Source organism: Podarcis bocagei (assembly GCF_964188305.1).
Source record: "Podarcis bocagei genome assembly, chromosome: 18".
Classification (NCBI taxonomy): Eukaryota; Metazoa; Chordata; class Lepidosauria; order Squamata; family Lacertidae; genus Podarcis; species Podarcis bocagei.
Window position 1 is genome coordinate 2,741,305 of NC_138144.1, and position 17,361 is coordinate 2,758,665.

Here is a 17,361-nt window from a genome sequence, read left to right on the forward strand (position 1 = left end):
AGAGCCGATGGAAATCGGAACAGCGCGCGCGCGCGCATTTTCAAAAACCAGCGAGGGAGCTAAGAAGGAGGGAAAGGGCCCCCAGAAATGCTATCTCTGCCAACAGCCAGGCCACTTTGCCAGAGTCTGCCCCCAGAGGAAGGAATGGCAAGGGATGGTGGGAGCTGTTGAGGGGGGAGAAGAAGGGGGAGCGGAGCAGGTAAAAGCCAACGCCTGGTTGCCACAATTGGGGCACTGCAGCCAGGCCAAAGAGCAGTGAAAGTGCCCGTGCCAGAAGCTCCTCGACCTGCTCTAGTGATTGAAGTGTCGCTAGAGCTGCAGAATGGGCACCCCCTAAAAATAAAGGCGCTATTGGACTCAGGCAGCTCCTGCAATTTTATGAGCAAGGAGTTTGTTGCTGAACACCAGATACAGACCATCCCTTTAAGCAACCCCCTGCAGGTGACCACGATTGATGGCAGGGAGTTGTTGGGAGGAGGAGTCCGCTTGCAGACTGTCCCAATGATAATGAGGGTGGCAAGGCACACAGAACTGATAGCGTTTAATGTGGCCACCCTGGGAGGCGCTCCCATTATTTTGGGAATGAGCTGGCTAGCTCTACATGATCCGCTGGTTGGCTGGCATCAAAGAGTGGTGTCCTTTGGTTCAGCACATTGCCTAGAACACTGCAAAGGGGAGAAGGGTTCAGTAGGGGCCCAAGCCACCCTAGCAGGGACTGAAGTAATGGGAAAGGTGAAGGTACCACCACAGTATGCAGATCTCAGCGACGTGTTCAGTGAGAAGGAAGCTGACCAACTACCACCTCATAGACCCTTTGATTGTCAGATCAATTTACTCCCTGGAGCACAGCTTCCCGTGGGCAAGTTGTATGCCATGTCAGACAGGGAAATGCAGGAGTTGCGAGGGTTCATTGACAAGAACCTGAAGAGAGGCTTCATCAGAGAGTCCAAAGCAGCAGGGGGGAGCCCAGTGTTCTTTGTGGACAAAAAAAATGCGGACAAGCCGAGACTTGTATGTGATTTTAGGCGGCTGAATGCAGTGACTGAACCGGTGGCGTTCCCTATGCCCAGAATTGATGATATTTTGACCATGGTGAGGAAGGGAAAGATTTTCACAAAGCTGGATCTAAGGGGGGCGTACAACCTGATACGCATAAGGAAAGGGGATGAATGGAAAACCACCATGTTTACCCCTTTGGGGGCGTTTGAATACCTCGTTATGCCATTTGGATTACAAGCAGGCTCCGCGTGTTTTCAATCTTTTATGAACCACGTGCTGGGCCCTTTGCTCTACAAGAATTGCGTTGCCTTTCTAGATGATGTGTTGGTGTATTCTGAGAGTGAGGAGCAACATGTGAGAGACGTCAGAGAAGTGTTGAGCAGACTGCAAGCCAACAGGCTGTGGGTCAAACTGGAGAAGTGTCGGTTCCATACCAAGGAGGTGGAATTCCTGGGGTACCGCCTGTCAGACAAGGGATTGGCCATGGATCCCGGCAAGGTACAGGCAGTGCTGGAATGGAAAACACCCAAAACCAAGAAGGATGTGCAGAGGTTCCTAGGGTTTGGAAACTTTTATCGTAAGTTCATCCGCAACTTCGCCCATCTGACGGCGCCCATCACTGACTGTCTCAGCAGTAAGAAGAAGTTTGTATGGACGGCGGAGGCGGGGCGAGCGTTTGAGGAACTGAAAAGGGCCTTCGCCTCTGAAGAACAACTTCTGCATGTGGATTTACGAAAGAAGCTAAGGGTTGAAACAGACGCATCTGACAGAGCCATAGGGGCGGTGCTTCTTCTGCAGCCGGGGAAGGAGGAGTCGGAGTGGCGTCCGTGTGCCTTCTTCTCGCGGAAGCTGAACAAATCCGAGAGGAACTACACGGTGTACGACCGAGAACTGCTTGCTATTCATGAGGCGTTCCGGAGATGGAGGCATCTGCTAGTTGGTGCACAACATAAAGTGCAAGTGTGCACGGACCATAAAAATCTAGAGTACTGGAGAACGGCGCGAGTGCTCAACCAAAGGCAGTTGAGATGGGCCCAAGAGTTCTCCAAATTTAACTTTGAGATTTGTTATGTGCCAGGCCCAGAGAATGTTAGGGCGGACGCTCTCTCACGCAAGCCTGAATATTTGGAGGGGGAGGGAGCACCCGAAGAAACCCATATCATTCCAGAGGACCGCTGGGTGTGTGGGGCGACTTTGGTGGGGCAAAGGGAATTGGTAGAGGGTACGGTGCAGGATGCATACGCCCAGGGGAAACTCAGGGATCTCAGAGGGGAGGAAGACAAACCCGGTGGTTTTGAGGAGAGAAATGGGGCATTGTATTATAAGGGAGCGTTATATATACCTGAAGGGGAATTGAGGGAGAAAGTACTCAAGCAGCTGCACGATAGCCCCACAGCAGGGCACTTTGGGCAACACAAAACCATGTGGCTGGTTACCAGGGAATTTTGGTGGCCCAAGGTCAGGGAAGATGTGCGGGAGTATGTGAGAGGGTGTGAACAATGCCAAAGAGCCAAGGGGGAGAGGCAGGCGCCGGCTGGTTTATTAGAACCACTGCCCACACCTGAGAGACCGTGGGAAGCAGTGGCAATAGATTTCATGACTGATCTGCCAAGGTCTAGAGGGAAAACAGCCATCATGGTTGTAGTAGACCTGTTAACTAAAATGGCCCACTTCATAGCCTGCTCACATGCGGTTACAGCAGAAGAAACCGCCAAATTGTTTGTAGAGAATGTGTTTAGGTTGCATGGCGCCCCCTTGAGGGTGGTTTCAGACCGAGGGAAACAATTTACTTCCAGGTTCTGGAGGAAGCTCATGAGCTTACTGCATGTAGAGGTTAATTTCTCGACGGCCCGTCATCCTGAAACCAACGGGCAGGCGGAAAGAGCAAATGGGGTTCTCCAACAATATTTGAGGTGTTATGTTAATGACAGAGAGAATGATTGGGTGGAGAAGCTGGCGTTGGCAGAATTTGCCTACAACAATGCAGAGAACGTGTCCACGGGGATGAGCCCCTTTTTGGCTAATCACGGGTGCCATCCCAGAGCCTTCCCAGGGGGGGAGGGGGAGAACTGGAGCGTTCCAGCTGCAGAACAGTTCGTGGAAGAAATGGAAGCGATCCATCGCCAGCTCCAACTCAACTTAAACAGGGCTAAGGAGGAATATAAGAGGCAAGCAGACAAAAACAGAAGGGAAGGTGAAAGCATCAGGGTGGGGGACCAGGTGTGGCTGTCAACCCAAGGGTTGCCATTCAAAGGAGGTTGTAAGAAATTAAGACCCAAAAGGCTGGGTCCGTTTGAAGTCATACAGCAGGTCAATCCAGTGGCTTTCAGGCTCCGGTTACCGAACCACATGAAGCTGCACCCAGTTTTTCACAGGTCGTTGCTGTCACCGTATAGAGGAGACAGTGAGGGGAGGGTCACTAGGGGACCAGCAATGGAGGAGAAGGAACACAGCTACCATGTAGCGGAGATCCTCGATTCCAGGTGGAAGGGAGATCAAGTAGAGTATTTGGTAATGTGGGAAGGGGAACCGGAGTCGGAAAACACCTGGGTTAGGGCAGAGGATGTCAATGACGAGGTTTTAATAGAGACTTTTCATCAGAGGTTCCCACGTAAACCTCAGCCTGTAGCGAGGTTCCGAAGGGAATACTTTGCCACCACCGACGAGGAAGAGGAGTTGGAGGGGTTCCCAGATTCTGAAGAGGAGGAGGATTCAGCTGGCCAGGACGACGATCGATGGAGAGAATTGTTCGAGACGTCAGAAGATGAGGAAGATTCGTTTCGGGGTTTTAGCCCTTCACCTCCCAGGGGAGAGGAATTGGGAGGGGGTGAGGGGGGCCCTGGAGGGGAGGTGGATGTCAGGGAACTGCCATCAGAGCATCAGGTGGTGGAGGGACTCAGGCAGGATGAAAGAGACTCAACTGCTGAAGCAGGGACCAGCAGGGGGAGGAGTGGGTCTCTGAGGGAATGCGAGCAGGAGGGAGGGCTCAGGGAGGCTTCCAGCGAAAACAGTGGGGAGGTATCGGAGTCTCCCATAGGGAGACCCATACCTCGCAGGAAACTGTCACGCCGTGAGTCCAGGAGACGCGTTTCCGTTAAGGAACTTCTTTGTTGGAAACGCTTCCGCAGACAGCCACTGTCGGACTCTACTAGTGACTAGAGCAGACATGTCTGAGGAGCTCCGTCACACACGGAGGTTTGTGGGGGCGCACAAACTCTGAGGGAGCACGTTTTCACGCACAAGCAGCTAATCAAACCCTCACACATACGCTTCAAGTTACATACGCTTCAGGTTACAGACTCTGCTAACGCAGAAATAGTGCTTCAGGTTAAGAACTTTGCTTCAGGATGAGAACAGAAATTGTGCTTTGGCAGCGGCAGCAGCAGGAGGCCCCATTAGCTAAAGTGGTGCTTCAGGTTAAGAACAGTTTCAGGTTAAGTACGGACCTCCGGAACGAATTAAGTACTTAACATGAGGTACCACTGTATTACGAAAGATTACCTGGTCCGCCCCTGGGTGGAGCGAGTCCATTGTCAGAAAAGTGTGTAGCATTTGGAACTTTCCAGTTTAGAGAAGAGGCGAGTGACATGATAGAAGTTTATAGAATTTTTTGGACATGGAGGAAGCTGGCAGAGAAAAGTTTCCCTCTTCCATAACTCTAGAAGACGTGGACATTCAATGAAAGGCAGATAAAAGAGAAGTCATTTTTCACACAGCACTTAGTTAAACTATGGGAACTCACAGCCACAGAGGCCTGATGACCACCACCCTGGATGGTTTAAAAAGAGGATGAGACAAAGGCATGGAGGAGATGGCAATTGGTGGCTACTAGCTACTTTCCCCGTAGTGATGTATGTTTCCCTGTAGTGATGTATGGAAGTGAGAGCTGGACCATAAAGAATGCTGATCGCCAAAGAATTGATGCTTCTGAATTCTGGTGCTAGAGGAGACTCTTGAAAGTCCCATGGACTGCAAGAAGATCAAACTGATCCATTCTGAAGGAAATCAGCCCTGAGTGCTCACTGGAAGGACAGATCCTGAAGCTGAGGCTCCAAGACTTTGGCCACCTCATGAGAAGAGAAGACTCCCTGGAAAAGACCCTGATGTTGGGAAAGATGGAGGGCACAAGGAGAAGGGGACGACAGAGGACGAGATGGTGGGACAGTGTTCTCAAAGTGGCCAACATGAGTTTGACCAAACTGTGGGAGGCAGTGGAAGACAGGAGTGCCTGGCGTGCTCTGGTCCAGGGGGTCACAAAGAGGCGGACACGATGAAACAACAACAAACAACAACAACAACCAGTCTCTTTCACTCACTGGCTCAGATCCTCAAAACTGCACCTCCAGAACCGTTGACAGCTTTCCCCCTTTCAAGGAATTAACTTCTCTTTTACAGAGCAGCATCCAATTCCTAGAAGGATACGATCTCGCAAGTCGGCAGACTTCCATAATGTGTCACGGAAGCCCAATATATGGGGATGTTATTTGAATCGTCACGCTTTGCAGCTTAAAGGCAACCTATTAGGGATTATAAGGAGAGTGTCCTGGGGGATTATCCCACATCCGGCAGCTGAAAGACTCTGTGGATATTGATGGTGATAGAGCCCAGGTGCCCCCATGGGATGCCTAGCAGATTTTAGAGACAGTCTTTGTGTACGCGATTTACCAGCCAGTCACGAAGGACGCTGACCCTCCGGTTGCAAGGAGCCCCAAATCACAACCTTTCAAAAGACAGCATTAAGCAACCAGGAAGCGCTGTCTGAAATTGAGCTTCAGCTGCTGCGCTCTATGTGGGGATACCTTTGGAGGTGACCTGGAAACTGCAACTAATCCAGAATGCGGCAGCTAGACTGGGGACTGGGAGCGGCCGCCGAGACCATATAACACCAGTCTTGAAAGACCTACATTGGCTCCCAGGACGTTTCCGAGCACAATTCAAAGTGTTGGTGCTGACCTTGAAAGCCCTGAATGGACTCGGCCCAGTATACCTGAAGGAGTGTCTCCAACCCCATCGCTCAGCCCATTTCACTGAGGTCCAGCTCCGAGGGCCTTCTGGCGGTTCCCTCCCTGTGAGATGCGAGGTTACAGGGAACCAGGCAGAGGGCCTTCTCGGTGGTGGCACCCGCCCTATGGAACGCTCTCCCATCAGATGTCAAGGAAATAAACAACTATCTGACTTTTAGAAGGCAGCCCTGCTTAGGGAAATTATTAATTTTTAATCTTTGATATTTTATTGTGTTTTTAATATTCTGTTGGGAGCTGCCCAGAGTGCTTGGGGAAACCCAGCCAGATGGGCAGGGTATAGATAAGTTGTTGTTGTTGTTGTTGTGCCACAGCCCTCCATCTTGCCAGCTTCAGAAAAGGGCATGGAGAGGCTCTCCTAATGGAAATAGGATTTTAAGGCTTCATCTCGATCGCTCATCCTCTGATGGGGCATCTTAGTGGTTCCCCACGTGACCCCTGAGGTCCACTTGGAGAAAAGCAATGACAAACCTAGGCAGCATCTTAAAAAGCGGAGACATCACCTTGCCAACAAAGGTCTGTATAGTTCAAGCTCTGGTTTTCCCAGCAGTGATGTATGGAAGTGAGAGCTGGACCATCAAGAAGGCTGATTGCCGAAGAATGGATGCTTTTGAATTCTGGTGCTGGAGGAGACTCTTGAGAGTCCCATGGACTGCAAGAAGATCCAACCTCTCCATTCTGAAGGAAATCAGCCCTGAGTGCTCACTGGAAGGACAGATCCTGAAGCTGAGGCTCCAAGACTTTGGCCACCTCATGAGAAGAGAAGACTCCCTGGAAAAGACCCTGATGTTGGGAAAGATGGAGGGCACAAGGAGAAGGGGACGGCGGAGGACGAGATGGTGGGACAGTGTTCTTGAAGAGACCAGCATGAGTTTGACCAAACTGAAGGAGGCAGTGGAAGACAGAAGTTCCTGGCGTGCTCTGGTCCAGGGGGTCACGAAGAGGTGGACACGACTAAACGACTAAACAACAACAGGGTTCAAGCCTTTGGTGTGGCAGGCCCCTGACCAGCAGAACTCTCTTCCACACACCCCCAGGCCATTCACACTCTGACACACCCGTTCTATCCCAAACATCGTGCTCTTTTCGCCAACTCCCCTTAACTTACAATATTCGGATGCGACAGCCTCAACAGCACACCGATTTCGGTCCTGACGATTTTCTTGTCGATCTGAAAGCGAAGAATAGAGTGCAACTCAAGGACCCCCCACCATTTTCCTGTTGTTTTTCCCAACTTGGACAGACTTGCTAATCGTCAGCAGGGACACAGGGAGCAACTATAGATGAATTCTGGCCAAACCTGATGATCACTCCCTTCTCTTAGTCTCTGTTTGTCCCACTCTGAACTCGAGGTGGAGTGGGGAATCCCTGCAAGGAACAAGCAACCTCATCTAATCGTTCCTCATTTGGAGTGTTGCAGGAAACACCCCCCCCCCAATCATTCAGTTTGTACAAACTTCACGCACACTCACACTCACACACTACATACGCTACGCTTCTGTTATAAATTCATAGAAAATCAACCATACATCGGATTTGCACCGTTCCACTTTTATTTTACTCCATGAAGGAAGGACTACAAAATGGGGAAGGTTTGAGATAGGCCAGTCATAATCCCTTGAACATCCCAGCACATCCACAGGAGCCCTGCCCAGTTGCTATGCCAACCCTGATGGTCCTAGGCAGAAGACCATCAAGATCACAAAGAACTTGCATATGGGAGTGGATTCAGCATGGACTGAAACAAAGGACAATGATCAGATCTTCCCTCTGGGGGCAGGAAACTGCAAACTCCCCTCTGTCACCTGGAAAGTGCCGGTACTCATGGGGAGGGGGAAAGGGGGAACCAGCCAGGTGACAGGACACTCAGGTTACCACCACAACCCCTCCCTCAACCCCTCCTTTCTGTGATGTATGTATGATGTTTCTGGGGGTGGGCTTGACCTAGAGGATGGGAATTTCAAAAGTCTTTATAAGGCCTTGCACACCATTTTTCTGGGTCCTTCCTCTCTCCTGCAAGTGAGGGGAGACCCTGTTGCAACAGTTCAATAAAGGCCAAGCCTACGGGCTGCTGTTTTGCTCCCAGTTATCCTGGTTGGTGTCTTTGTTTTTGTCCAAGGGAGCTGTAATAGGTATGAGTTACTCGTGCGTAAGCTGGTGCCTTTCTCGGTTAATTTGCCTTGTTAAACCTTTCTGACTGCACAGCCCCTTCTCATCGCGGCTGCCTCAGTCACTGGCAGAATCCGTCAGTGGGCGTTTCTTGAACCTCTTCCAACATAAAAGTTGTTTGACACCCAGTCTCCTCCTCCTCTCACTGCGCGGGAGTCTTCTGCGCAGGGAAGGCGTGGGTAGCGGAGGACCTGGGCTCTCCTCACTGATGTCCAGTGAAGAGTCCTGGAACCCTCTCTCCAATTCCCCCGTCTGCCCCCCTTTATCCCTGGTGTTGCGCTGATTGGCTTCCCCCTCTACTGAGCTGTTTCTCCCCCTGCTGCTGGGTCCTTCGCCAGCATCATCTGGGAGCCTCCCCTTCGCCTCTCCCTCCGATGTCAGTTCCCTGACAGGAGCCCTCGGATTTTTCTGTTAACAGGAGTGAGATGGGCACTTACCGTTTTCTTCAATATTTTGGCAGCATATTGGACGTGAGTTCCTTTCTCCTCACAGCTGTACACCACCGACGTGGCTCCCCTAAAGAAACGGGGCACAGAGAGAGGTGATCACACATTCCCCCCTCCCAGAATGTATATACAGAATGAGTTTTTTCCTTTTTTTAAAAAAAGAAAGAAATAAGCAATAGATCCTATTCCCATTGGGAGAAATGACCAACCGGGGAATTGTCAGAAGCCATATCAAGGTGTTTATTTATATTCATTTATTTTTGCTATTTCATCTGAGTTTTAAGTATTTGAGAAAGAAGCTTCGCATGTAAATGGCATCTTAATTGTCTTTCTGGTACCAATCACAGGTCTTTCAATGCTACTCTCTTTTTAGGCTATTCCGTTGGGAATCTTATTAATTTTTTTGCAGCTGTTGTGTTTTTCTTTTTTATTATCATTATATGCTGTAATTCCCCCTTCAAAGTTCAACTGAAGGACAGGGTATCAAACAAACAAGTAACCTAAAACAGTGATGTCACTATTGCACTCTAATTGTGAATCATAATGTTTTAGGAGGCAAGCTAAAGAACTTGATTGAAATCTTTGCAGGAAGGGGTGGTCAGAACTGTGTTTGAATATCTTTTTATTTCATAGTTTATATACCGCTCGATTGCAGGGGAATAAAACCTTCAAACTGATAAACGATAAAACCGAAGCCATCTAAGTTGGTGGCTATCGCCGCCTCCTGTGGCAGTGAGTTCCGCAGGTTAACAATGTGTTGTATGAATAGGGGCTTTCTTTATTTCTGCCCTTGAATCTTCCAACATTTGGCTTCACCGGCAAGTTCTAGTGTTAGAGAGAGGGAAGAAACCTTTCCTCCACCCACTTCTTCCATGCCAGGCATAATTTTACAAGCGCTGATATCATGTCACCACTTACCCCAACAAGCACGTTTTGACTTGTATAAATGTTTTTGAGAAGCACATTCTACTAACATGAATTTTCAGTGCACACTTTCCCCCTTATACACTGGTACTTTGGTTCTCAAACTTAATCCGTTCCGGAAGTCCGTTCCAAAACCAAAGCGTTCCAAAACCGAGGTGCGCTTTCCCATAGAAAGCAATGCAAAACCGATTAATCCGCTTCAGACTTTTAAAAACAACCCCTAAAACAGCAATTTGACATGGATTTTACTATCTAACGAGACCATCGATCCATAAAATGAATGCAATAATCAATGTACTGCAGTCACACAATCAATCAGTAGCTAAACTGGGTTCCACACACGTCACAAAAACAAAACAAAAAAGAGCCGCAAAAACAAAAATGCAAAATAAATAGAAAAAAGAAGAAGACAGACCTCAAAATGGAAGCATGGCACTCAAATGAAAAGCATAACACTCAAAACGGAGCACGTTCAGCTTCCGAAAAAAGTTCGCAAACCAGAACACTTAGAATCATAGAATCATAGAATCATAGAATCATAGAGTTGGAAGAGACCACCAGGGCCATCGAGTCCAACCCCCTGCCAAGCAGGAAACACCATCAGAGCACTCCTGACATATGGTTGTCAAGCCTCTGCTTAAAGACCTCCAAAGTAGGAGACTCCACCACACTCCGTGGCAGCAAATTCCACTGTCGAACAGCTCTTACTGTCAGGAAGTTCTTCCTAATGTTTAGGTGGAATCTTCTTCCTTGTAGTTTGGATCCATTGCTCCGTGTCCGCTTCTCTGGAGCAGCAGAAAACAACCTTTCTCCCTCCTCTATGTGACATCCTTTTATATATTGGAACATGGCTATCATATCACCCCTTAACCTCCTCTTCTCCAGGCTAAACATGCCCAGCTCCCTTAGCCGTTCCTCATAAGGCATCGTTTCCAGGCCTTTGACCATTTTGGTTGCCCTCCTCTGGACACGTTCCAGTTTGTCAGTGTCCTTCTTGAACTGTGGTGCCCAGAACTGGACACAGTACTCCAGGTGAGGTCTGACCAGAGCAGAATACAGTGGCACTATTACTATTACTTCCACTTACTTCCGGGTTTGCAGTGTTTGGGTTCCACGTTATTTGAGAACCAAGGCGTTTGAGAACCAAGGTACTGCTGTATGTGCACTTGGAGAACTACACCGCCAGATTTAAATTTCGATCCAGCACACCTTTTTTTGGGGGGGGGGCGGCGGCACTAGGATGGGGAAGTTTGGCCTTTCCTGGGCTTGTGGATCCACACGGCTGGGTGCAGAAGGGACTTAGAGACCAGCCCCCAGTCCTCATGCCTGCTTCTGGCTTGCCTTTGCTAAAACAGTTTTTAATTAAAAACCACAATGCTAAAGAAGCTCTAAACCTTTAAGCGGCTTTGGAGCCCGAAAGGGACCCCGTCTGGCCTAGGCCTGGGGACTTGACAGCCTCCCTCCCTTCTGAGCAGATTGGCAAATTTGTGTTTACGGGGAGATTACACGCTGATCAGCACAGGCCGACAAGAAATGCTTTGGGGGGGGGGAGCGTAGTGGCTCGTGCGTCGCACAGCCTGGGAGTTGGCTTCCTGAAGTGCAGCCAGGGATACCAGCATACCCACCAAAACTAATAATAATAATAATAATAATAATAATAATAATAATAATAATAATAATTTATACCCTGCCCATCTGGCTGGATTTCCCCAGCCACTCTGGGCACCTCCCAACAGAATTAAAAGCACAACAAAACATCGAACATTAAAAAACTTCCCTAAACAGGGCTGCCTTCAGATGTCTTTTAAAAGTCAGATACAGTGGTACCTCGGGTTACCTATGTTTCAGGTTACATACGCTTCAGGTTACCGACTCCGCTAACCCAGAAATATTGCCTCAGGTTAAGAACTTTGCTTCAGGATGAGAACAGAAATCGTGCTTTGGCAGCGGCAGCAGCAGCAGCAGGAGGCCCCATTAGCTAAAGTGGTGCTTCAGGTTAAGAACAGTTTCAGGTTAAGAACGGGCCTCCGGAACGAATTATGTACCCGAGGTACCACTGTAGTTGTTTTATTTCCTTGACATCTGATAATTTATGTATGATGATAAATGTTAAAAGTGAAAATGAATCAATTTTTTTTTTAAAAAAGATCATAGCTGGGGTAATTATTTATTGTAACTTAAGAGTGAATTTCTGTTTCTGTTCCATTATTTGCTCATGTCTTGAGAGTTAACTTTGATGCGCACTACCCAAAGGATTATTGAATATTTCTTTTTTTATATATAAGCCGTTCCATTTCAAAGTTAAGACCTTTTTGTATCGGACATTGGCTCGGGATTTCAGTGTTTAATCTAGGGAAGGATTTGTACCAACACCTGACCAATGAGGAATTTGTCACCAAATGGCAGAAAACCATGGCTAAAAAAGTCACCCCTATTGGTCTGTCTCCCCCGCAAGTGTATTACCTGGGTTATGAAGGCGCCCAAAAAAATTTAAAGCAAAGATTATGGGATAATGCACACAGTGACTTGCGAACTCGATCGCATGCAGTCTGTAGTCCGCTGGCAGCAGGAGTTCAATATGGGTATGTCTTTAAGTCAACATCTTACATTAAAAACCTGACAGTACCAAACTACCGAAGGCTTTTCACCAAAGCCAGACTAAATGTCTTTCCTTCTGCAGTGTTGAGAGGAGTTCCCTACCAGGACAAACTTTGCTTGTGTGCTCAAGACATCGATTCCATAAAACGTATTTTGTTGCACTGTGCAAAATATGAGCATGCCAGGGCTGAACTGATACTACCCTTGCTGGTACCTTTCCCGGGAAAATCAGAGGCTCACTATGTCAGGTTCCTACTGGAAGACCTGACAAATGCTAGATCATTAGCTGTGGCAAAGTTTTTATCAGTGGTTGCAAGAACAAATGAGCCCTATATTCTAAACAAAATGCTTGTTTAACCTGGAGGTAGGCTGTATGAATTGTGTATTGATTTGTAATGATTTGTTGGTTCTCTGGACCGTAATAAAGATTGATTGATTGATTGATTGATTATTATAAGGTGTGTGGTCTTCGTTGTACATTTCGTCGCTGCAAACCGCCTTGCAGCAATATAGAAAAGGCGCTGTGCAAATTAAAAGTGAAATGGAAATGATAGGAAACAGCCGCTCTTAACATCCAGCAGGATGGTGGAAATCGCGGCGTCTCCGGATTATGCTTCCTCTTGCTAAGAATAGCCTGGTTTTGGCATCTGTTCCGCCGAACCTCATTATCTCCAGCAGCAGGTGGATGGGAAAGTAAAATTAGCCGTGCTCAGTTTGCCCCTTCCCTCCCCAGATCCTTTGCAATTTCATCCAGCCCACATCTCTGTATATTTCCAGCAGCATAAGCAAAACCGACTTTGACGTCAGATGCTGACAAAATGCCCGAAACTCCATCTTTGGTGGAGATGGAGCAACAGGAGCCTTCCTGGTGCTGAGTCAGGTTAGATCAGCATTGTCTGAACTGATTGGCGGGCTGTGGTCATTTCCAAAACAAATACAGTGGTACCTTGGTTGTCGAACCTACCGTATTTTTTGCTCTATAAGACTCACTTTTCCCCTCCTAAAAAGTAAGGGGAAATGTGTGTGAGTCTTATGGAGCGAATGCAGGCTGCGCAGCTATCCCAGAAGCCAGAACAGCAAGAGGGATTGCTGCTTTCACTGCGCAGCGATCCCTCTTGCTGTTCTGGCTTCTGAGATTCAGAATGTTTTTTTTTTTCTTGTTTTCCTCCTCCAAAAACTAGGTGCGTCTTGTGGTCTGGTGTGTCGTATAGAGCGACGAATACGGTAATCTGTTCCGGGAGGCCGTTTGGCTCCCGGAACCATTGGAAAACCGAGACGTGGCTTCTGATTGAGCGCAGGAAGTGCCTGCAGCTGATCAGAAGCTGTGTCGGATGTCTGGCTTCCGCAAAACAGAACACTCCCTTCCAGGCTTGCGGTGTTCGGGATTGACAACCAAGGTAGAGCAACAGTCCAGTCCTCATGATTCGGAATAAAGGGCTGATTTAAATAGGAACCTAGGAGAGGAGCTTTTTAAAGTCTGATTTACACCTCCAGCGCTCCTCTGCTGCCCCCTTGCCTTTTAGTGTCCTACGAGGTAACCCCACCGCCCTCCAGGGGGCAGTACTCCTCACTTTGGGAATGTCTACTCTAATCATTACACCACGCTGTCCGTCCAGACACATTTCCATGCATTACGCTGAGATTCACCTGACATATTCTCCATGCACATGGAAAGTTCTAAAGGAGGGTAAAAGAAGAAGAGATAGATAAGTTGAAATTCTTGTAGGATGTGATCCATGAGAGGCAGTCAAGTACAACATTCCTTGTAATGCTAGAGAAGACATGCGAGGGAATGTTTGGTCCAGCCAGTCGAAACTTCCTGTTCCTCCTGACTGGAACATCCTTCCTTTTGCATGTGACAGAAGGTGGGCATGACCTAACCTGTCCAGGTAACAAAAGGACGAATCACGCAGCACCCTTCCCTCTCTTTTTGACTTCCTTCTTTGTTAGACCAGCTTTCAGCTAGGACTGCTCTGCTAGCTCTCACTGGGATTATTCCCCCATATGGGGTAGATCCACATGTGCATATTTGTAACTAAGTCTGCCTTCAGGAATCCAACTGTGAACTGATGTGAGTCAACTTCTTTTATTGACTTTCAATAAGATTGCCGCGTCTTTATTCTTTGAAGAGGGATTCAAGGAAACTTACCCGGAATGTACAATTCAATCTGAAACAGGTTGAAGTGTATAAAAGTGAGCGGCTCACACAAGCCTGCAGCCAACTATCTGCTGTGCATGTAAAAAGGGGAATGTAACTCTGCTACTACTCTGGGACACTGGTGGAGCTGTGGGTTAAACCACAGAGCCTAGGACTTGCAGATCAGGAGGTCAGCGGTTCGAATCCCTGCGACAGGGTGAGCTCCTGTTGCTCTGTCCCTGTTCCTGCCAACCTAGCAGTTCAAAAGCATCTCAAAGTGCAAGTAGATAAAAAGGTACTGCTCCGGCGGGAAGGTAAACGACGTTTCCGTGCACTGCTCTGGTTTGCCAGAAGCGGCTTAGTCCTGCTGGCCACATGACCCGGAAGCTGCATGCCGGCTCCCTCAGCCAGTACAGCGAGATGAGCGCCACAACCCCAGAGTCGGTCACGACTGGACCTAATGGTCAGGGGTCCCTTTACCTTTAACTCTGCTACATAAAGGAACTTGCTAGTTAGGAAGAATATTGATAAACAATATATCCTCTCCTGCCACCCTGAACATCCCCACAATTCTTTGAAAGCTGAATTTTGCAAGCAGAGCAACCTTGCACGTTGTGAAAGGGGGGCTGGAGTCACGACTAGAGAGGAGCGGCGTGCTTAAGAAAGGGCTTTTGCAGAATTGCAGATAAACTCTTAAGCGAAAGCATCTGTTCTTCTCTCACTCCCATGAGCCAGATGGAAAATTAGCAAAGGCTAAGGTTTCTGTTTGTTCAGTTTGGCTGAGCATGCCTTAAGAGAGATACCATGGAGGTGGTGGCAAGACTGAAAGAAAGGCGATGAAACAGTGAAATGAATTCTGCTGTTTCTCCCTCCCTCCCTGGGAGAGCCAGAGAGAGAGAGAGAGAGAGAGAGAGAGACTCTATGTCCCTAATTAAGGATTTACCCAACGGCTCTGTTACAGCCACCGCACTGATCAGGATTAATATCCCCCAAATATAAGCGTTTTAAAAACACATCTCAATGTGTATTTACTAGAAGAGCATGCCAGGAGCTTCCTAAAGACCCAACACATTTACCCCCACCGCCACTTGAATGTTCAGCAAGTGATTAAACACCACCCAAGGAAACTAAAGGTAAAAGGTAAAGGGAACCCTGACCATTAGGTCCAGTCGTGACCGACTCTGGGGTTGCGGCGCTCATCTCGCTTTACTGGCCAAGGGAGCCGGCGTACAGCTTCCAGGTCATGTGGCCAGCAGGACTAAGCCGCTTCTGGCAAACCAGAGCAGTGCACGGAAACGCCATTTACCTTCGCGCCGGAGTGGTACCTATTTATCTACTTGCACTTTGACGTGCTTTCGAACTGCCAGGTTGGCAGGAGCAGGGACCGAGCAACGGGAGCTCACCCGGTCATTGCGGGGATTCGAACCGCCGACCTTCTGATCGGCAAGTCCTAGGCTCTGTGGTTTAACCCACAGCGCCACCACCGCTTGAATGTTCACCAAGTGATTGAACACCACCCAAGGAAACTAAATATCCTGCTAAGCATCATCACTATCTGTGTTGTGTAGTGGTTAGATTGTCAGGCTATGACCTGAGAGAGACCAGGGTTCAAATCTCTTTACTCGGCCATGAATATCCCAGGGTGTATGGCTTCGGGTGTGGCCAGCCTCTCAGACTCACCTAATCTCGCAGGGTTGTGGACAAAAATGGCAAGAGGGTGCTTGCTCTTCAGGTTAATGAAAAAAGCGAGCGAGAGTTCATAGAATCATAGAATCATAGAATCATAGAATCATCATAGAGTTGGAAGAGACCCCAAGGGCCATCGAGTCCAACCCCCTGCCAAGCAGGAAACACCATCAGAGCACTCCTGACATATGGTTGTCAAGCCTCTGCTTAAAGACCTCCAAAGTAGGAGACTCCGCCACACTCCTTGGCAGCAAATTCCACTGTCGAACAGCTCTTACTGTCAGGAAGTTCTTCCTCATGTTTAGGTGGAATCTTCTCTCTTGTAGTTTGGATCCATTGCTCCGTGTCCGCTTCTCTGGTGGAGCAGCAGAAAACAACCTTTCTCCCTCCTCTTGTTTTATGATTTGTTATTGTCAGTTCAAAGCAGTCCTTGGCAGCTCAGCCGGGGTGTGAGACATCTGCCCAGGCATGTTTCTGGTGGCAGGCATGCGCACCCAGAGGTGCAGAATGCGAACCAGTGCTTCTCGACTGCTGAGCGCAATGGGATTGACTCCCATGCAGAGTTTCGCAGCTTTTGTTGTGAAAATCAAAGGTGGGGTGGGGTCTGAGCCCTGAAGGGCAAAAGACTGGATTTCCCGTTAGGCAGATTTAAGCACGTGCTTAGGGGCAGTAGCACAACAGGGGCACCAAAAGGAAAAAGGAATATATTTTTTTGGAAAGAATTAGACATTTGCTGACACATGCGGCCCTCCAGACCTTGGTGTCTGGCCCCCAAAACTCTCCCAGGCCACAGTCCTCACCAACCTCCCGCAGAGCTGTTGTCGGTAAGTGTAGACAATACTGAGCTAAATGGGGCAATGGTCTGATTCAGTAGATGACACTTTCTTAATTTCCTATTTAAATTCAGAATCACCAGGACTGGAATCTTACAGTACATCACCTAACAGTATGCAGGTGGTAACACCTAACAGACGTGGGTGGCGCTGTGGTCTAAACCACTGAGCCTCTTGGGCTTGCCGACCAGAAGGTCAGCGGTTCGATTCCCCATGACGGGGTAAGCTCCCGTTGCTCTGTCCCAGCTCCTGCCAACCTAGCAGTTCGAAAGCACGCCTGGCCAAGTAGATAAACTGGTATCACCGTGGTGGGAAGTTAAATGGCGTTTCCGTGCGCTCTGGTTTCTGTCACAGTGTCCCATTGCACCAGACGTGTTTTAGTCCTGCTGGCCAGATGACCCAGAAAGCTGACTGCGGACAAACACTGGCTCCCTTGGCCTGAAAGCGAGATGAGCGCCTCAACCCCAGAGTCGCCTTTGACTGGGTCCTTTACCTTTACCTTTAAACAGTAAGGGAACTCCTATGGTTGGGGCAATCTGCTTTGCTGG

The 17,361-nt window shown here is 48.6% G+C and overlaps 2 protein-coding genes across 2 annotated transcripts in view; one reads left to right on the forward strand and one right to left on the reverse strand.

Annotated features, from left to right (window-relative positions):
* Nucleotides 1-17,361, forward strand: part of EFNA2 (ephrin A2) — a 256,111-nt gene that overhangs the window by 30,283 nt on the left and 208,467 nt on the right. The window lies entirely within an intron of this gene.
* The window catches only part of LOC308577594 (calcium/calmodulin-dependent protein kinase type IV-like), a 39,248-nt gene that overhangs the window by 18,386 nt on the left and 3,501 nt on the right, over nucleotides 1-17,361 (reverse strand). The window contains exons 3-4 of the mRNA XM_081177940.1: nucleotides 8,627-8,705; nucleotides 7,129-7,191 (exon numbers count right to left, since the gene is read on the reverse strand). Coding sequence (XP_081034066.1) covers nucleotides 7,129-7,191; nucleotides 8,627-8,705 — 142 coding nt within the window. The remainder of the gene's footprint in view (nucleotides 1-7,128; nucleotides 7,192-8,626; nucleotides 8,706-17,361) is intronic.